Source organism: Euleptes europaea, chromosome 1 (genome assembly GCF_029931775.1).
Source record: "Euleptes europaea isolate rEulEur1 chromosome 1, rEulEur1.hap1, whole genome shotgun sequence".
Classification (NCBI taxonomy): domain Eukaryota; kingdom Metazoa; phylum Chordata; class Lepidosauria; order Squamata; family Sphaerodactylidae; genus Euleptes; species Euleptes europaea.
Window position 1 is genome coordinate 160,852,440 of NC_079312.1, and position 17,506 is coordinate 160,869,945.

Genomic DNA, 17,506 nt, shown 5'->3' on the forward strand with positions numbered 1-17,506 from the left:
CGGCGGTAGCTGGAGATCTCCCGCTATTACAACTGATCTCCAGACGACAGAGATCAGTTCCCCTGGAGAAAATGGCCGCTTTGGAAGGTGGATTCTATGGCATTATGCCCCATTATGTCCCTCCCCTTTCCGAACCCTCCTCAGGCTCTACTCCCCAAATCTCCAGGTATTTCCCAACCCAGACATGGCAACCCTATTATGGGTGACCTTAAACTAGATACTATCTCTCAGCCTAATCTACCTCATAGGGTTGCTGTGAGAATAAAATGGCGAACAGAGAATAATGTATGTGGTCCTGAGCTTCTTAGAGGAAGGGGTGAGATTATAATGTACTAGCTAGCTGGTTAGACAGACAGAAAGACAGATAAAGCCGTGATCTGGAAACACCCTGATTCAAGTCTCATCACCACCTTGAGCTCACTAAGGTGACCTGAGGAAAGTCACGGTCTGTCAGCTTCAGCCCACCTTCTATAATGCGTGTGTGTGTAAAGTGCCGTCAAGTCACAGCCCCTTATGGCAACCCCTTATGGGGTTTTCCTGGCAAGAGACTAACAGAGGTGGTTTGCCAGTGCCTTCCTCTGCACAGCAACCCTGGTATTCCTTGGTGGTCTCCCATCCAAATACTAACCAGGGCTGACCCTGCTTAGCTTCCGAGATCTGACGAGATCAGGCTAGCCTGGACCATCCAGGTCAGGGCACCTTTTATAATACAGAGGTAATGATACTGGACTATTGAAAGGATGACAAGGAGACTGTGGGATGGAATCTGCCTTTATCCTACCACTCCACTAAACAAAGTTGGAAGCCTTCCTCCAACCTAAGAAGCCTTCTTCCAACTTCAGTGGCTTTTCCATTGGAGGAAGAGCCCCTTAAGTTGAAGGAAATCTCCTTAGGCTGGAGAAATGCTCCTTGGAAGATGGCTGGATTCACCCCAGTGTGTGCAAAGTGCTTTGGGACATGGCAAGTACTTTATATAAACTCTAATTATAATTGGCTGTAGGACCCACTGAAACCAATGGGACTTACACACCAGTAAGCATAGAGTTGCCAGCTCCCCCCTGACCACCAGCGGGGATGTGGGGATAAGGTGGCCAGATCCAGGCTGGGAAACTCCTGGAGATTTGGGGATGGAGGCTGGAGAGGAAAGCGACCTCAGTGGGGTACAGTGCCATAGAATCTACTCTCCAACACATCCATTTTCTCCAGGGGAACTGATCTCTGTAGTCTGGAGATGAGCTGTAATTCCAGGGGATCTGCAGGTCCCACCTGGAGGCTGGCATCCCTAAGTAAGCAACAGGCTAAGAGGGAAGGCAGCTTGGTATAGCCCGATCTCATCAAATCTCAGAAGCTAAGCAGCGTCAGTACTTGGCTGAGAAACCGCCAAGGAAGACTGCAAAGGAAGAAGAAAAAGAAGAGTTGGTTTGTACATGCCAATTTTCTCTACTCTTTAGGGAGAATCAAACCAGCTTACAATTGCCTTCCTTTCCTCTCCCCACAATGGATACCTTGTGAGGTAGGTGGGGCTGAGAGAGTTCTGAGAGAACTGTGATTAGCCAAAGGTCTCCCAGCTGGCTTCATGTGGAGGAGTGGGGAAACCAACCTGGTTCTCCAGATTAGAGTCCACCACTCATGTGGAGGAGTGGGGAATAAAACCTGGTTCTCCAGATTAGAGTCCACCTGTCTTAACCACTACACCACGCTGGAAGGCAATGGCAAACCACCTCTTCTTCTCACTTGCCTTGCGAGCGAGCCCCTTGCTGGGGTCGCCATAAGTCGGCTGCAACTTGACAGCACTTTACACGCACACAAGCATCAGGCTCAAGTTGTCTGAGAGGAGGAATCTGCGTGATGCATTTGCAAAGATGCCCTCTCACCCTCCCGAGCTCTGCAAGGACCGTTAGAAGCCCATTACTTGTTCTTGAAATCCTCCACAAGATCCTGCATGTTCTTCAGCTCTCCCTCCAGGCGTCCCTTGTCGTTCAGCAGGCCATCAAGCTGCCGTCGGAGGTTGTTGATGTAGGCCTCAAAGAGGGGGGCGATGTTGCTACGGGTGGTCTTCTGGTCCTGCAAGAGGCTCCACTTGGTCTCCAGCATTTTGTTTTGCTGCTCCAGGAATCGGACCTGGGAGGGAGGGGGAAAGCCCGTGGGCACATTTTAAAGCGCCTGACATTCTTCCAACTTAACTGCAAATGCCACTAAACAAGGAGAAAATTAAGAGCCTGCATGACCAGCAGCTTTCAGAACTTGATATGGTGAAAAATGTATGAGCGTGAAGCATCTGGGGAATCATAGGCGGGGGGCGGGCTGGAGGGAGAGGAGGGAGATTCACACAAGGTCTGCAGCGTTTAAGGGGAAGGGAGCTTCCTGGATAAAACTATGTTCAAATGCAGCAGTTAATAGCTTCATGGTCAGGCTTCCACCGACTTTAACATTAGTAGGGTCAGATGCAAACACAGATCAAGGAGTGAACAACCGAAGCCTGGATTCAGGTATCTGTTTTGCAAACAAACTAAAACCTTTTTGAATGTAGATATTTCCTGGGGTTTCATTTGGTTCCCACCCTCGCAGCAATGTATTTTACTGCATTTTTCTTTCCCAACAACCCCAAGCAGGGGAGGATAGGGAAACAGCCTAGGCTGGCCATTTAATTTCATGGCTGGTCGGGGTTTTTTATCCTGTCTAAAGGAAAGCTCAGCAAGATGAAGTCAACAATTCGGGTGGGTGGGGAATGTGAATATCAAAAGTTGTCAGTCTCATTTTGAAGGTGCAATGCCATTTCACAGGTTGCATGTTGAACCAATGTTTGCACACAGGTCGGTTTGTAACTGAGGATTCCCCCCCCCCCAGCTCCTCCTGTGTCAGTAATTACAAATTACACCGTAACAGAGGAAGTCTTGATAGTGAGACGCAGCAGGTTAAAACATGATTCAGAGCCAGTATGGTGTAGCATCTCACTACAGACGCTGATTTTCTGCTCCTAAGCATTTCTCCCCTGCTCTAATCGCGCTGATTACATTTTGCATTGTACCTCTGCATCCTGACTCCTTCCTTTGCAACACTCCTCCCGCCTTCAGACTGGGATATAAGGACTCCAGGATCTCCATTCCAACTTATATCTGAGAGAAGCTCATACCCTGAAAACCTTGTTGGTCTCTAAGGTGTTACTGGACTCGCTGTTCTGCCGCAGACAAACATGGCTACCCTGTGAAACTATCTTCATGGTATTGGGATTGGGAAATCCTGAGTTCAAATCCTCCATTAGCCATCCAGCTCACTAAGTGAACTCGGGCCAGTCACTCTCTCTGAATCTAACCTCACAGGCTTGTTTTAAGAATAAAATGAAGGAAAGGAGAACCATGCATGCCATTCTGAACTCCCTGAGGAAGGGCAGGATAAAAAGGAGATTGTCGAAGCGATCGTCGCAAGCATTTCAGAAACCCAAGGAGATGGTTCAAGGGATGGAAGCAGGTGGAGCAGGGCATGGGTTAACAGCTACAAGTGCAGGTATGGTTATTTAAAAGCAGGGCAGGTTCGACTTACAACGTGCCTAGAAACGAGGAATGATTCTAGAAACTATCAAGCACGGGATCCTCTTGGTTACTGAAGTGGGTTCCGAAGCTTCAGAAAGAATGAAGATACCCCTTTCAGTATGTGGTACAATGGCCATTTTGACACTATGCGAAAGTTAAGTAAGGTGTTTCCGCATCTGGAAGGTGCTACCTCTTTATAAACACGTTCAGAAGCCGGCATGTTTGACTAGAAGTTGCAATGCTGACAAGGCCTCCATTGATCAGGCAATGAATAGGGACGATCAGCCAGCCAATAATGACCAGATCGCGTTGGCCAGTACGTTCTGAGCCTAAAGGGGGTTTGTGAGCATGAAGGCCCAGATGCCCATCACAAAACATATGCAATGCTTCGAGTGTCTGGCTGTTTTCAGCAGAGAAATATCAAGCCTCTCACCATGCTGTGGCAAGTGACCGAGGGCCCACCAAGAGACACCTATGGACTTTTTGGGGGGATATTAGACAAGTATCAGGATAAGTCAACTATATCTTACCTTATCGATGAAGGAAGCAAATTTGTTGTTGAGGGTCTTGATCTGCTCCTTCTCCTCCTTGCGGACCTTCTGGATGGTTGGGTCAATTTCCAGGTTGAGCGGGGACAAGAGGCTCTGGTTGATGGTGACCTCTTGAATCCCTGGAGATGGCAACCCACCACCATAGCCTCCTCCATAACCACCACCAGTCAGGCGAGCGTTCGAAGACAGGCCACCGTAGAAGCTGGCTCCACCACCGGTGGAGATCTTCTTGCCTCCAGAGCCATAGCTGTACAGACTGGAGCTGCCAAAGCCACCGGGTTTCCTGAAGCTGGAGCCCCCTCCGACGCCACGAGACGAAGAGACGGAGCTGACTCGGACCTGGCTAAACCCCCCTGGGCTGGCTGCTGAGCGGGAGCTATAACTGATTTGTGCCATGGTTCTCCAAGCAGGGTTTTTTAGAAGATACAGATGGGTGGGGGAGGGAAGATATCGAACAAGCCTTGGTGGCGTTAAAGAGAGAGAGTCCCTCTAAACCTGCAGAACGGCACTTCCTCTCCTTTTATCTGTTAGAAAGAGCTGGGCTTGGCTTGGGGGCAGAGGGATCGTTTTACTGCCTGGAAGGACTGGGTGTGTCTGGCAGCCGTCCCACTGCATTCAACCTGCTGAGCGTAGAAGAAGAAGAAAAAACCACAGCCATGGTAACACTATCGCTCTACTCCCTGCACCTTGCGCTTTCCCTGGCAGCCTTTCACCTCCCTTTTGTAGGTTTTTATAGCCTTAAGACATCCCCCCCCCTTTTTCATTCCTTTTTGTTTACATATGGATCAATAAAAAGGTGCTGGTCACCTCCCATGGCAAGCACAAAAAAGGAGGCAGAGATCAGTCAATGAAACCAAAGGAACTCTGTTGGGGGGAGTGGGAAGGCATGTTGAAAAATGTCTTATGCGCTCGCTGCAATTGACTTCTGCCACAGTATGCACTGCTGATAATGTGCTATTCCAAAGGCTCTGTGGAAGGTTCATTTCGCTTGCAAATTTCACACTAGGGCTATTGCCGTACGCAAAATTGCTAAGGAGTAAGCAGAAGAGCCTGACCTGGATAGCTTAAGTTGCCAACCTCCAGGTTGTGGCTGGAGATCTCCCACTATTACGTTTGATCTCCCGGCAACAGAGAAAATGGAGAAAATGGCCGCTTTGAAAGGTGCACTCTATGGCTTTGTACCCCGTTGAAGTCCCTCCCCTCCCCAAACCCTGCCCTCCTCAGGCTCCACCCCTAAAGTCTCCATTATTTTCCAGCCAGGAGCTGGCAACTCATAACCCAGGCTAGCTTGATCTCTCAGATCTCAGAAGCTAAGCAGGGTCAACCCAGGCAAGTATTTGGATGGGAGACCTCCAAGGAATACCAGAGTCTTGACATGGAGGCAGGCAATGGCAAACCCCATCGGAACATCTCTTGCCTTGAAAACTCTATGAGGTCACCATAAGTCAGATGTTACTTGACGGCAAAAAACAAAAAGACAAAAAAAAAGCAGCGGAAGAGTCCAGTAGCATTGGTTCTTGTAGGTTATCCGGGCTGTGTGACCGTGGTCTTGGTATTTTCTTTCCTGACGTTTCACCACCAGCTGTGGCAGGCATCTTCAGAGGAGTAACACTGAAGGACAGTGTCTCTCCTCTTCAGTGTTACTCCTCTGAAGATGCCTGCCGCAGCTGCTGGCGAAACGTCAGGAAAGAAAATACCAAGACCACGGTCACACAGCCCGGATAACCTACAAGAACCAATGAACTCTGACTGTGAAAGCCTTCGACAGTCCAGTAGCAGTTTACCCTAGGGCAAGCAGAACAATCAGGCAAATAGGCTGCTTTTGGTTTACCTCTTATTTAGATCTTGTTTCCACTATATCCTACAGGCGAACACTCGGTTGGCTCGGTTCAAAAATCATGTGAAACCTTGGGTTTAATACAGCTGACTATGGTTAGTGTGATCATGTGAATACAGGCCAGGGTTTATCACACCAGCAGGCCTTGCTTTAGATGCCCCTGCCACACAAGGCTAGGTGGGTGGCAACTAGGGTTGCCAGCTCCAGGTTGGGAAATACCTGGAGATTTTTCAGGTGGAGCCTGAAGAGGGTGAGGTTGGGGGAGGGGCTTCAGTGCCATAGAGTCCAATTGCCAAAGCAGCCACTTTCTCCAGGTGAACTGATCTCTATGGGCTGGAGATCAGTTGTAATAGCAGGAGATCTCCAGCTACTACCTGAAAGTTGGCAACCCTAGCATTGCCTCAAGTCACATAAACGTGTGATCCATCAAGTGGAATGCATCAGCCATGACTAATGGCTAGCTTGGTAAGGGTTGTGTTTTTGCTCCTGGCCTGGGACTGTAAAAAAGAGGTAATGCTTTTTTTTTACTGCCCTTTGCTCCTACGTCTTTTACTACAACTTCATATGCAGACGCTAGCAGGCAATGCTGTTTGTTTCCCAGTTATGAAAAGCTTTGCCTACCGGTTCTGCAGGTCAGCTGGCCGCTCTACAAATACTTGGCAGACCGCAACAAATAGACTACGGGTTGCATAGCAGGTCAGCAGCTGCGTGGGCTGACTTTAAGCAGAATTCGATGTCCGTTCTAGCACAAACAAACGGTTTCATTCGGTGGAGGGACGGATCAGACGGGAATTTGCCCTGGGAATGTCTCAGACCAATTCTGTTATCACAAACAAAGGTTCTGTTTGTTGTTTTGGACACCATGGTAATGGCTGAGTGATTAGACCGACAGCCTCCCAGCCCACAGATTTGACCCGTCTTCCTTCAAGAGAATCGTCTTCTTCTAATAAGATATGAAGAACTCTGAAGTGCTGCTCTTCTCTACTGTAGGGAGCTATTATAAATACAAGTAAGGGCAACCCTAGTTCTCCCTGTGTTCATTAAGGATTTGCGAGACCAAGGCTGTAAGTCGAAGAACATCCACCCCCCCACACACACCCTTCAATTATATCCACACCAGATGACCATTTAGCTGTGAGTCACAAAATGGAAAATCCCGAAACAACAAAGCCCGTAGTTGGAGCAAACATCAAGGCATGCTTGTTAATGGTTCCGTGCTGTAGGGTTTCCCATTATCTAGCAAATACAAGTAGCATTGCCAGGTCTCTCTTTGCAACCAGTGGGAAGTTTTTGGGGCAGAGCCTGAGGAGGGTGCAGTTTGGAGAGGGGAGGGACTTCAATGCCATAGACTTCAATTGCCAAAGTGGCCATTTTCTCCAGGTGAACGGGTTTCTATCAGCTGGAAATTAGTTGTAATAGCAGGAGATCTCCAGCTAGTACCTGGAGGATGGCAACCCAAAATACAAGGAGGCCTCCAATGTGTTCTGCTTCACTGGGCGGGGGGGAGCTTTATCTGGGAGCAAAGTTAGGTAGGCACAGAGCTTTGGCATGCATCAGAGTCTTAAGCTCATTTGCACACCTGTGTTGCTGTATTGTTTTTAAAAGAGAGAGAGACGGAGGGAGAGGCGGGGAAAGCAAAGTATGGAGAGTGTCTGAGCAGGAACTGTTGGCAGGACATCAGTGTGAAATAACAATGAAATACTCAAACATTATTCTTAAAAGCACTTACAGTAACAAGCTTATAAAAACGGAGCACCCTACATGGCTGTTGCCTGTGGGGGAATCATTGACTTTCTCCTATAGAAGAAAGCCGTTTAAGGTTGCTGTGGCCCATAGATTAGCACAGAGGTCTTCATCCTTTTGAGACCTTGGGTCTACATTTAGACCCTAGATAGCAGCATGGAACCCACAAAGCTACGAACATGTAACATCACAATCATGTGTCAGGAAGAAGGGGAGCCAGAGTTATGTCCTCATTGGTCCCAGACCAAGAGAAAAGAGGCCCAGAAACACAGTCAGAGCACCAGAAAGTGTACCATAGTGAGTAGGGTAACCAACCTCCAGGTAGTAGCTGGAGATCTGCTACAACAACTGATTTCCAGCCGATAGAGATCAGTTCCTCTGGAGAAAATGGCCACTTTGGTAACTGAACTCTATGGCATTGAAGTCCTTCCCCTCCCCAAACCCCGCCCTCCTTAGGTTCTTCCCCAAAAAACCTCCCGCCGGTGGCAAAGAGGAACCTGGCAACCCTAACAGTGAGGAACAACTCAAAGTTCAGAGCCATGGAGCAACCCGGGGTTTGTCAACTCTGATCTGGGAAATTCCTGGAGCTTTGGGAATATTGCCTGTAAGGAGGGGGGGACTCTGTACAGGGATTTCACTAGGGTTGCCAGCTCTGGGTTAGGAAATACCTGGAGATTTTGGGGGTTGAGTCTGAGGAGGGCGGGGTTTAGTGGGGAGAGGGACTTCAATGGGGTATAATGCCTTAGAGCCCCACCTTCCAAAGCAACCATTTTCTCCAGGTGACCTGATCTCTGTTCCCTGGAGATCAGCTGTAATCCCAGGAGAGCTCCAGCCACCACCTGGTGGTTGGTAACCCTAGATTTCACCTGAAATCTATGGTATGCCAAAGTTTGCTCTATGTAAAAAAGGTAAAGGTCCCCTGTGCAAGCACCACTTCATTCCTGACCCATGGGGTGACATCACATCCCAACGTTCACGAGGCAGACTTTGTTTACGGGGTTGTTTGCCCGTGCCTTCCCCAGACATCTTCCCTTTACCCCCAGCAAGCTGGGTCCTCATTTTACCAACTCGGAAGGATGGAAGGCTGAGTCAACCTTGAGCCGGCTACCTGAAACCAAATTTCTGTCGGGATCAAACTCAGGTCATGAGCAGAATTTGGACTGCAGTACTGCAGCTTGCCCTGACCTGGATGGCCCAGGCTAGCCTGATCTCATCAGATCTCAGAAGCTAAGCAGGGTCAGCCCTGGTTAGTATTTGGATGGGAGACAACCAAGGAAGTCCAGGGTTGCTATACAGAGGAAGGCACTGGCAAACCCCCTCTGTTAGTCTGTTGCCATGAAAACCCCAAAAGGGGTCGCCATAAGTCGGCTGCGACTTGACGGCACTTTACACACACACTGCAGCTTACCACTCTGTGCCACGGGGCTCACCTGCTCTATGAAGTTGCCATTTTCCCCTTGGAAACTGATCTCTGTAGTCTGTAGATCAGTTGTACTTCCAGAACTCTAGGCCCACCTGGAGGTCGGCAACCATGGCGGAAAATGCATGGCCGTTTTGCCCAGGGAATCTCCCGGTCATGTTGTGAATCTCCCCTGTCAACACGCATGGATATCTCCAGCCTGTGTGTTTGACCCACCCAATTCTGGACCTTCCCCGTGTTTTTAAGTTCTTGATTTCTCGCAACTTTGAATCAAGCCTCGCTGCAAATGCGAGAGCCTGCAGGAGCATTTTGCGTCCGGGTCGACTCCCCTTTAGCTCGCTGCTACAAAAAGCAATTTCCCCACCGGAAGAAGCCACTGATCAGCTTGACGGTAGCAGCAATGGCACCTTTCTGGCCCCAACACCCTCACTCTCCCCCTCCACTCTCCCCTAATCTCACCCTGGGGACAGCAGAGTGACGACGACTCCTTCCTCCAATTGCCGCCGCCTCCACCTGCTGCCGGCTTCTCCTCACTCTCCCCTTCTCTCCACTCCCACACCTCCAACGGGTGTTGGCTTCCTCCCACCTCACCCAGGGGACAGCAGAGCGATGGTGGCTCCTTCCACCAGCTGTCACCGCCACCTCCACCCACCTCTCCTCACCTCTACTGGTGGGACAGCATGGTGGAGGAGTGCAGAGCCATGCCGCTGCCTCCACCCACTGCGAGACCCTGCACCATGCATTCAATTTTTGGAACATGTGATCGAAAGGCGCGCTACAGAGGAGGAACAAACAATTTCGAAAATACCCATGCATTAACAGCCCATATGAGTGACTTCACCTTGCCACCCTGCAGCTCTTCTTGGCTTGTATGCAGAGACACTGGATCCTTTTGATCTGTATAGGGTTGACCGCTTTAACTTTGGAAATTACTGAAGATTTAGGGGTGGTGCATGAAGAAGAAGAAGAGTTGGTTTTTATATGCTGACTTTCTCTACCACTTAAGGGAGACTCAAACCAGCTTACAATCACCTTCCCTTCCCCTCCCCACAACAGACACCCTGTGAGGTAGGTGGGGCTGGGGCTGAGAGAGTATAACTAACCCAAGGTCACCTAGCTGGCTTCATGTGTACAAGTGGGGAAACAAATCCAGTTCACCAGATTAGCCTCCACCGCTCATGTGGAGGAGTGGGGGAATCAGACCGGGTTCTCCAGATCAGACTCCACCGCTCCAAACCACCACTCTTAACCACTACACCACGCTGGTTCCTGAGAAGGGTGGAGTTTAAGGAGGGGATAAGGATTTCCATTTCTCCCAGTCTCTGTGGTATACCATAAACTCCACTCTCTGAAGCTGCCATTTCTTACAAGGGAACTGACCACCATAATCTGGAAATAGTTGTAGCTCTGGGAGAACTCCAGGCCCCATTTAGAGGTCGGCATCCTCAACTCTTTCAGGGCCCACCTGAGGGTTCTGCCCCATACAGAAGACCACTGGATTAGCAAGTCCTCTGACATGTCACAAAAGAAAACAGGGGCGCTCTTGTGTCTTCTCTCCCACAATCACCTGCTGCATTGCTGACGGCTTTTCTCTGCCTGATCAATTAATTGTCTGATTGAATTAATTTATTCTGCCACACTGGCTTCTGAAATACAGCATGTTAGTAAACCGATCATAATGGTATAATAGGATGTTTAATTGTACCGTGGATCTGGTTGACCTTGCAGAAAAGTTGCAACTCAAATCCATAAAGCCGCATTAACCACCTGAGTAGGAGGCTGTGGATATGAAGAAAGTGTGTTTATTTATTAGGCTTGCATGTTGCCCTTTCCCGACTTTCAGTCGGGCTCAGAGCGGCTCACATCATATTAATACAATTAAAACCCCAACAATTTAGAAACGCTTTCAAAAGGGAGGGATGGGAACTACAAAAATAGGATAAATAAATAAAAAGGAAGGGAAGGGAAGATGAGGGGAAGGGAGGCCAGCAAGATGGAAACCATCCCTGCCCTCAACCATAGACTTGGTGGAACATCTCAGTCTTACAGGCCCTGCAGAATTGATTCAGGTCTCTCAGGGCCTGGGTCTCATCTGACAGAGTATTCCACCAGCCCAGGGCCAGAGCCAAAAAGGCCCTGGCTCTGGTCCAGGACAGCCAGACACTTTTAGGGCCAGGGACCACCAGTAGGTTGTTTCCAGCTGAGCCTAATGCTCTTTAGGGTTGAGTTGTGGAGTTCCTCTACTTTTCTAAAAGCAGATTGATCTACAGACATTTGAAGGCCAAAACTCCATGCCATGAAATTTTCACCTGTTGATGCTAAAGGCATAGGAGCAACTAAGGTCATTTTCTTTCTGGACAGTTGGCAACCCTTAAATGACATACCACGCATGGTACACTTTTCCCAGATATGTCCCTGATCCATTGGGAATTCTAGGTTCACAGCTTGATTTCCAGATGCATGGGGCCTAATTCACTTTGGAACTGCACCATGCTTAAGCCTTTACCCTGCACTTTTTTCCTGACATGAAACATTCCTCAGAAGCTGCCATTTCCCTGTTGGGTAAACTTAAATGTGTACAGAAAGGCTATATGTAAGTTTCCACAATGAGACAAATAGAAGTTCCCCAGAAGGTCGCCCTCCCCATATTCCACAGTCCCAATCTGAATTGGCCCTCAAACACTTAGGAATCAAATTCTGAGCATGGAGCCCCCGACCATATCTTTCAATTTGACTTGGAGACGTTCCTGAGAAGAGTGCATCATGTAGTTAGTACAGGTGTGCATAAAAATGTTTTTTAATTATTATTTTTTTAGGTATATTAGAGCTGGAAAATATTGGTATTCTTGACTATTCATGAATTCCAATATCAGTATTTTTTGGGGGGGTCAGGTTCTTTTTTTGGGGGGTCCAAATATATTTGGCTCCATTATACCCTATTGGGAATATTTTGGGGGTCTGGATGACTGTTTTTTAAGGTAGAGGTGCCAAATTTGCAGCATAGTGCTGGTGTCTCTCCTACAAAGGATCCCTAGGTTTGGTAAAGATTGGATCAGGAGGTCCAATTTTATGGGCACCTAAAGAAGCTGCCCCCATCCATCCTCCATTGTTTCCAATGGGGAGGACAGCCTTTTTTCCTCCAGGGAAAAAGCAGAGGCATGCCTGTGAGCAACCATAGGTCAATGCCTCCAACTCCAAGAATCAACACAAGCCCAACAGAAACAAACCATAACCCAGGAATTCAGCAGAACCTCAAGCCAATGTTGCAAAGCCTAACAGAACCAATGTCAAACTAGAGAGTCACAGCACAAAACAAATCAAGCAGAGGGTTACTTTTGCCAACAAAACCCAGGTCAATGTGCAGATGCCCAATAGAAACCAGGCCCACTCTGGCAGTGCAAGCCCAGCAAATCCATTTCTGAAACTCAGCTTCAATTTCTCTGCAGTGGTATAACATGGAATGGATTCAGATCCCACTCACATAGGTTCTGAACGTGTGGTTGATTTTTTAATATCATAAATTCTCAAAGTCCATCCACAGAACCTATGTTCACTGGACTGGGCTGTATTTGTATGTTACAGCACTAGACAGACAGACAGAGGTGTTTGAAATAGACAGGTGTGCCAGGCAGACAGTGAGGTAAGGCATTCCACCCTAGGGTTACCAACAGGCCTGAAGAAACATGTCCTGTCCCTTTAATCCAGGATTATACTCTGTTAATGGGCAGTTGAAGCTTTTCATGGCATGGAGGTAAATAACATTAAATGGTAAATAACCTCCCATTAAGCTTCTATTAAAAGGACAGGATGTTTCTTTCTCCAAGCCTGTTTGCAACCCTCCTCTCACCATATGTTGGCTGAACTGGCCCCTAATTTCATACACTCATTTCGACCTTTTAGCTACAGTCCCACTGTTCTGGTTCTTCAGGCTTTTAGCTACAAGCACCCTACTGGGGCCATGCAGAGTAAACTGATGAAGCTGGGGGGGGGGATACACAATGCTCCCTTCCTAAATTCTTAGCTCCCCCCCCTTTTTTTTAAAGCTAGCCACATTTGTTGTAGAGATATAATGGGAAATGTACAAGCAGTTTTTGTCTGGGTTGCCTCTGGAGAGCCAGCATGGTGTAGAGGTTAAAAGCAGTAGATTCGGAGAACCGAGTTTGATTCCCCACTCCTACACATGAAGCCAGCTGGGTGACCTTGGGCTAGTCACAGTTCTCTTAGAGCTCTCTCATCCTCATCTACCCCACAAGGTGTCTGTTGTGCGGAGAGGAAGGGAAGGAGATTGTCACTGGTTTGATTCTTCTTTAAAAAAAAATAAAGGTTGAGAAAATTAGCATATAAAAACCAACTCTTCTTCTTATTATTGGAATGGTGAAAGTGAACCTGAAAATTGGCTAGAGCTGAGCCAGTTAACCTGTTACTGACCAAACTAATTGTCATCTGCTCTGATCCATAAGCTTTTCTACTTCCGTCTTTTGCTTCTTTTCTTGTTAATGTTCACATTGGGGAGAAAACTGGAGCAAGAGCTATACTATTTTGAGGTTGCCATCTCTGTTTGCAATGGGAAATTTATCTCAGAGATATGTGGGAGTCATTGGAGAACAAGGAAGAAAGAGAAAAACAAATGTCTGGTGTTGGCTTGTTTTCATTCATCAATTCAGAGGTCCCCAAAGCTTGTGGTCACTATTGGAATTCTGACATAGGTGGTGGGCACAACCACAAAAATGGCTGGTACAGGAGGTGGAGCCAGTCACAGAATGTCAGAGAGTGAGGTTATGCATAACCCTTCCGCATTTCAGGTGAAGCTCTGCTTACCATGACACCTAGGGCTGTTGCTTCGGTAAAAACCAAACTGAAAAAATACCAAAAATAAAATAAAATGCTAATTCAGTAAAATTTGGGTTTGGGTTTACTGAGCACAAATCTGGGAAATTGGCAAAGCTGGATTTGCCATTCCTGAAAAAGCCGGATAAAAATCCGGCTTTTTCGGGAAAGTCTTTCCATGGCTCTTGGGGGGACAATTTTGCAGGAAGAGGCCCCACGTTTTCAGGATAGCTAGAAGGGATTCTCCTTGCAAGAACCCCCAAGTTTGGTAAAGACTGGGTAAGGGGGTCCAGAGTAATGGGGTCTGGAAGTGTTATGGGGTCTGGAAAGGATCGCCCCCATCCTCCTCCATTGAAATGCATTGGCAAAGTGGCTGTGTTCATATTCTTTAGTGTGATCTTTGTAATGTATCTCAATGGAGAAGCCGGGCTTTAAATGGTGGGAAAGTTCACCCCATGCCTCCATAGAGATACAACATTGTATCTCTATGGAGGCGCGGAGCGAACCTTCCCACCACTTAAAGTCCGGCTTCGCCATTGAGATACATTGCAAAGATCACACTAAATAATCTGAACACAACCACTTTGCCAATGCATTTCAATGGAAGAGGATGGGGGTCACCCCTTCGAGTCCCCATTACTCCAGACCCCCTGACCCAATCTCTACCAAACTTGGGGGTTCTTGCAAAAAGAGTCCCTTCTAGCTACCCTGAAAATATGGGACCTCTACCTCCAAAAATGCCCTCCCAGGAGCCACAAAAGGCCATGAAAAGCCTCCATTGGGTTTAAATGGCTGAATTTTTCAGGAAACCCAAATTTAAAGCCGAATCCCTACCTTTGCCGGTATAGGAAATTTGGCATTTGGGTTTTCCCGGCGGTTGGGGGGGGGGGAATGGCCAATAAACTCGAACCCGAATTTTACCGATTTTTTTTCAACAGCCCTAATGACACCTTTTAAAATGAACATACAGTTTAAAAATATTTTCTTGCATATTCATACTGCTGACCTTCAGTCACTCTGCAAGGATCCTCATTTTTAAAAATCTGCTCAGCCAATGACAAGCCCTCCTGGGCAAAAGCTCCATCTGGCCCTGCCTACTTTCTAAAAACGCTTGGCGGGTGCCAGGAAAAGTGTCGATGGGCATCATGGAGCCCACAGGCACCATGTTGGAAACAATTGCTTTAATTGCATGTCACTGTACCGGTGCAAAAGAGTATATGTTTCTGAACCTGTGCAGAGTGTCTTTTACTCACCAATGAATTAAGCTTCTGTCATCACTTTACCAAAAATCTGGGATTAGCTAAAGTACTGAAGAGGTATCACACTCTCCAGAAACTATGACTCCAGGTAAAGAAATACTTCAGGGTAGAATGCCGAACGGGGGAATAATATCCAACCAGTGTGATGTAGTGGTTAGGGAGCAAGACCAAGATCTGGGAGACCCAAGTTCAAATCCTCCCTCTCTGCCATGGAAACTTGCAGGGTGACCCTTGGGTCAGTCAGACACTCTCAGCCTAACCTACCGCACAGGGTTGTTGTGAGGATGCAATGAAGGAGAGGAACATACTGAAAACCACTTTGTGTCCTCCTTGGGGAGAAAGGCAGGGTTTACACGAAGTAAGTAATTAAATAAATAAGCCCCACCACCTCTCTCTGCATACAAAATAACATCTTTGGGAGAATCTAAATCGGTTTGAATACTTCCTTCCCTGATTGTTGAAACTGCAGACACTCTGTACATTTGCATTCCCTTCACTACACAGCAACCTACCTAACATAAAGTGATAATTTCTAGGTTGGAGGGAGCTACTTACAGACAGGTGTGCCTTAGGAATCTCCTATGTTAGTATTTAAACGCTGATCACTCCCAGCCCCATAGCTTTCCTGACACTATTTTGAATCTTACCCCCTAGACTTATGACCTGCACCATCTCTGGAGAGGAGAATATAGGTAGGCTAATTAAATCAGTAAAGAACTGCCAGTATGCCATGCTGAAGTTTGTCAAGGGGACAGGAAAGAAATGTCCTAGCCCTTCAACAGAGGTTTGATGTGTGGAAATGAGCAGCTGTAGTTTTTGATGACATGAAGTTAAATAGCATCACCTGATAACTAATTCTGATATTAAAGGGACAGCTAGAGGGACCAGTTTAAAAACTGGCAACCCTAGTACAGGGATATGGAGTTAAGAGTGTTGCACTAGGTTCTGAGAGATACAGTTTTGAATTGCCACTGTGCTGTGGAAGCTTGCTGGATGACCTTGGGTCAGCCAGCCTAACCCACCTTACAGGGTTGTTGTGATGATAAACTGGAGGAGAAGAACGATGTAAGCCACCTTTGGCCCCCATTGTGGCAAAGAAGGAGTGAAAATGGTCAATAAACCAATAGTATGGTTATATGGATACCAGTGTGATATAGCAGATCGAGTATCAGACTAGGATCTGGGAGACCCAGGTTCGAATGTAGGGTTGCCAACTATGACTTAGGAGATTCCTGGAAATTTGCGGGGGGTGCTTATAGATGGTGGAATTTGGGGTGGGATGTGGCACCCTCTGAAGCTGCTATTTCCACCAGGGAAACTGATCTCTATAGTCAGGAGATCAGGCATAATTCCAGGAGAACTCTGGGCCCCACCTGGAGGTTGGTAAGCCTAACCTATACTCTGCCATGGACACTTGCTGGTTGACCTTGGGCCAGTCACACATAGGGGTGTCAACCTCCAGGTGGGACCTGGAGTTAGGGTTGCCAGCACAAGGTTGGCAACCAGCACGAGACTCACTGTTGGGGAGGGGCCTCTGGCCAGTGATGAAATAACTTTGCTGGCAACACAGTGATGTCACATTCTGCATGTGCAGAAGTGATATCATCACATCTCCAGCAAACCTCTAGTGACCGGCCAAAACTATACTGTTTAACCGTACAGTTTTGACTGAATGCTAGAGCTAGAGCATAGCCAGTGACAGTATGATGTCACTTCTGGTTACACTGGAAGTAGGGTCGCCAATCTCCAGGTACTAGCTGTTGATGATTACACACACATACCATGTCATACATATCTAGTGGTGTGTGGAACTACTGGTATTAATATTGTTATTCAGGCCCAATCCTATTATATCATTGGACAGCCCGAACCATGACATCATTATGCCCTAAAAATGCCAACCTCCAGTTGGGGCCTAACATTCCCCTGGAATTGTAACTGATCTCCTGACTAAAGAGATAAATCCCTCTATAGGAAACGGCCAGTTTGGAGAAAAGAGTCTATGGCATAACATCTCCAGTGAGACCTCTCCCCAAATTACTCCCTTCTCAGGCACTATCCCCAAATCTTCAGGAATTTCCCAAGTGAGAGTTGATAACCCTATTATGCGCTGTCCGATGAATTGGTGGAGACCAGGCAACACAAACCCCTACTGCCCTGCCCCCCAGTGTATTCATACCACTTTACCAGAAAATTTTATCCAGGTGAACTGATCTCTATTGGCTGGAGATCAGTTGTAATAGCAGGAGATCTTCAGCTAGTACCTGGAGGTTGAGATAATTAGCAGCACGTGGGCTCAAAAAATAAGAAACTCAAAAGGCTGTGCAACAGGTAATTCC

General features: G+C 47.5%; 2 protein-coding genes across 2 annotated transcripts in view; one reads left to right on the forward strand and one right to left on the reverse strand.

Annotated features, from left to right (window-relative positions):
- LOC130493508 (keratin, type II cytoskeletal cochleal-like) overlaps positions 1-4,498 on the reverse strand; it is a 28,639-nt gene extending 24,141 nt beyond the window's left edge. The window contains exons 1-2 of the mRNA XM_056867263.1: positions 4,061-4,498; positions 1,913-2,121 (exon numbers count right to left, since the gene is read on the reverse strand). Coding sequence (XP_056723241.1) covers positions 1,913-2,121; positions 4,061-4,477 — 626 coding nt within the window. The 5' untranslated portion in view covers positions 4,478-4,498. The remainder of the gene's footprint in view (positions 1-1,912; positions 2,122-4,060) is intronic.
- The window catches only part of LOC130493502 (keratin, type II cytoskeletal 5-like), a 203,161-nt gene that overhangs the window by 157,876 nt on the left and 27,779 nt on the right, over positions 1-17,506 (forward strand). The gene's annotated exons all lie outside the window — the stretch shown is intronic.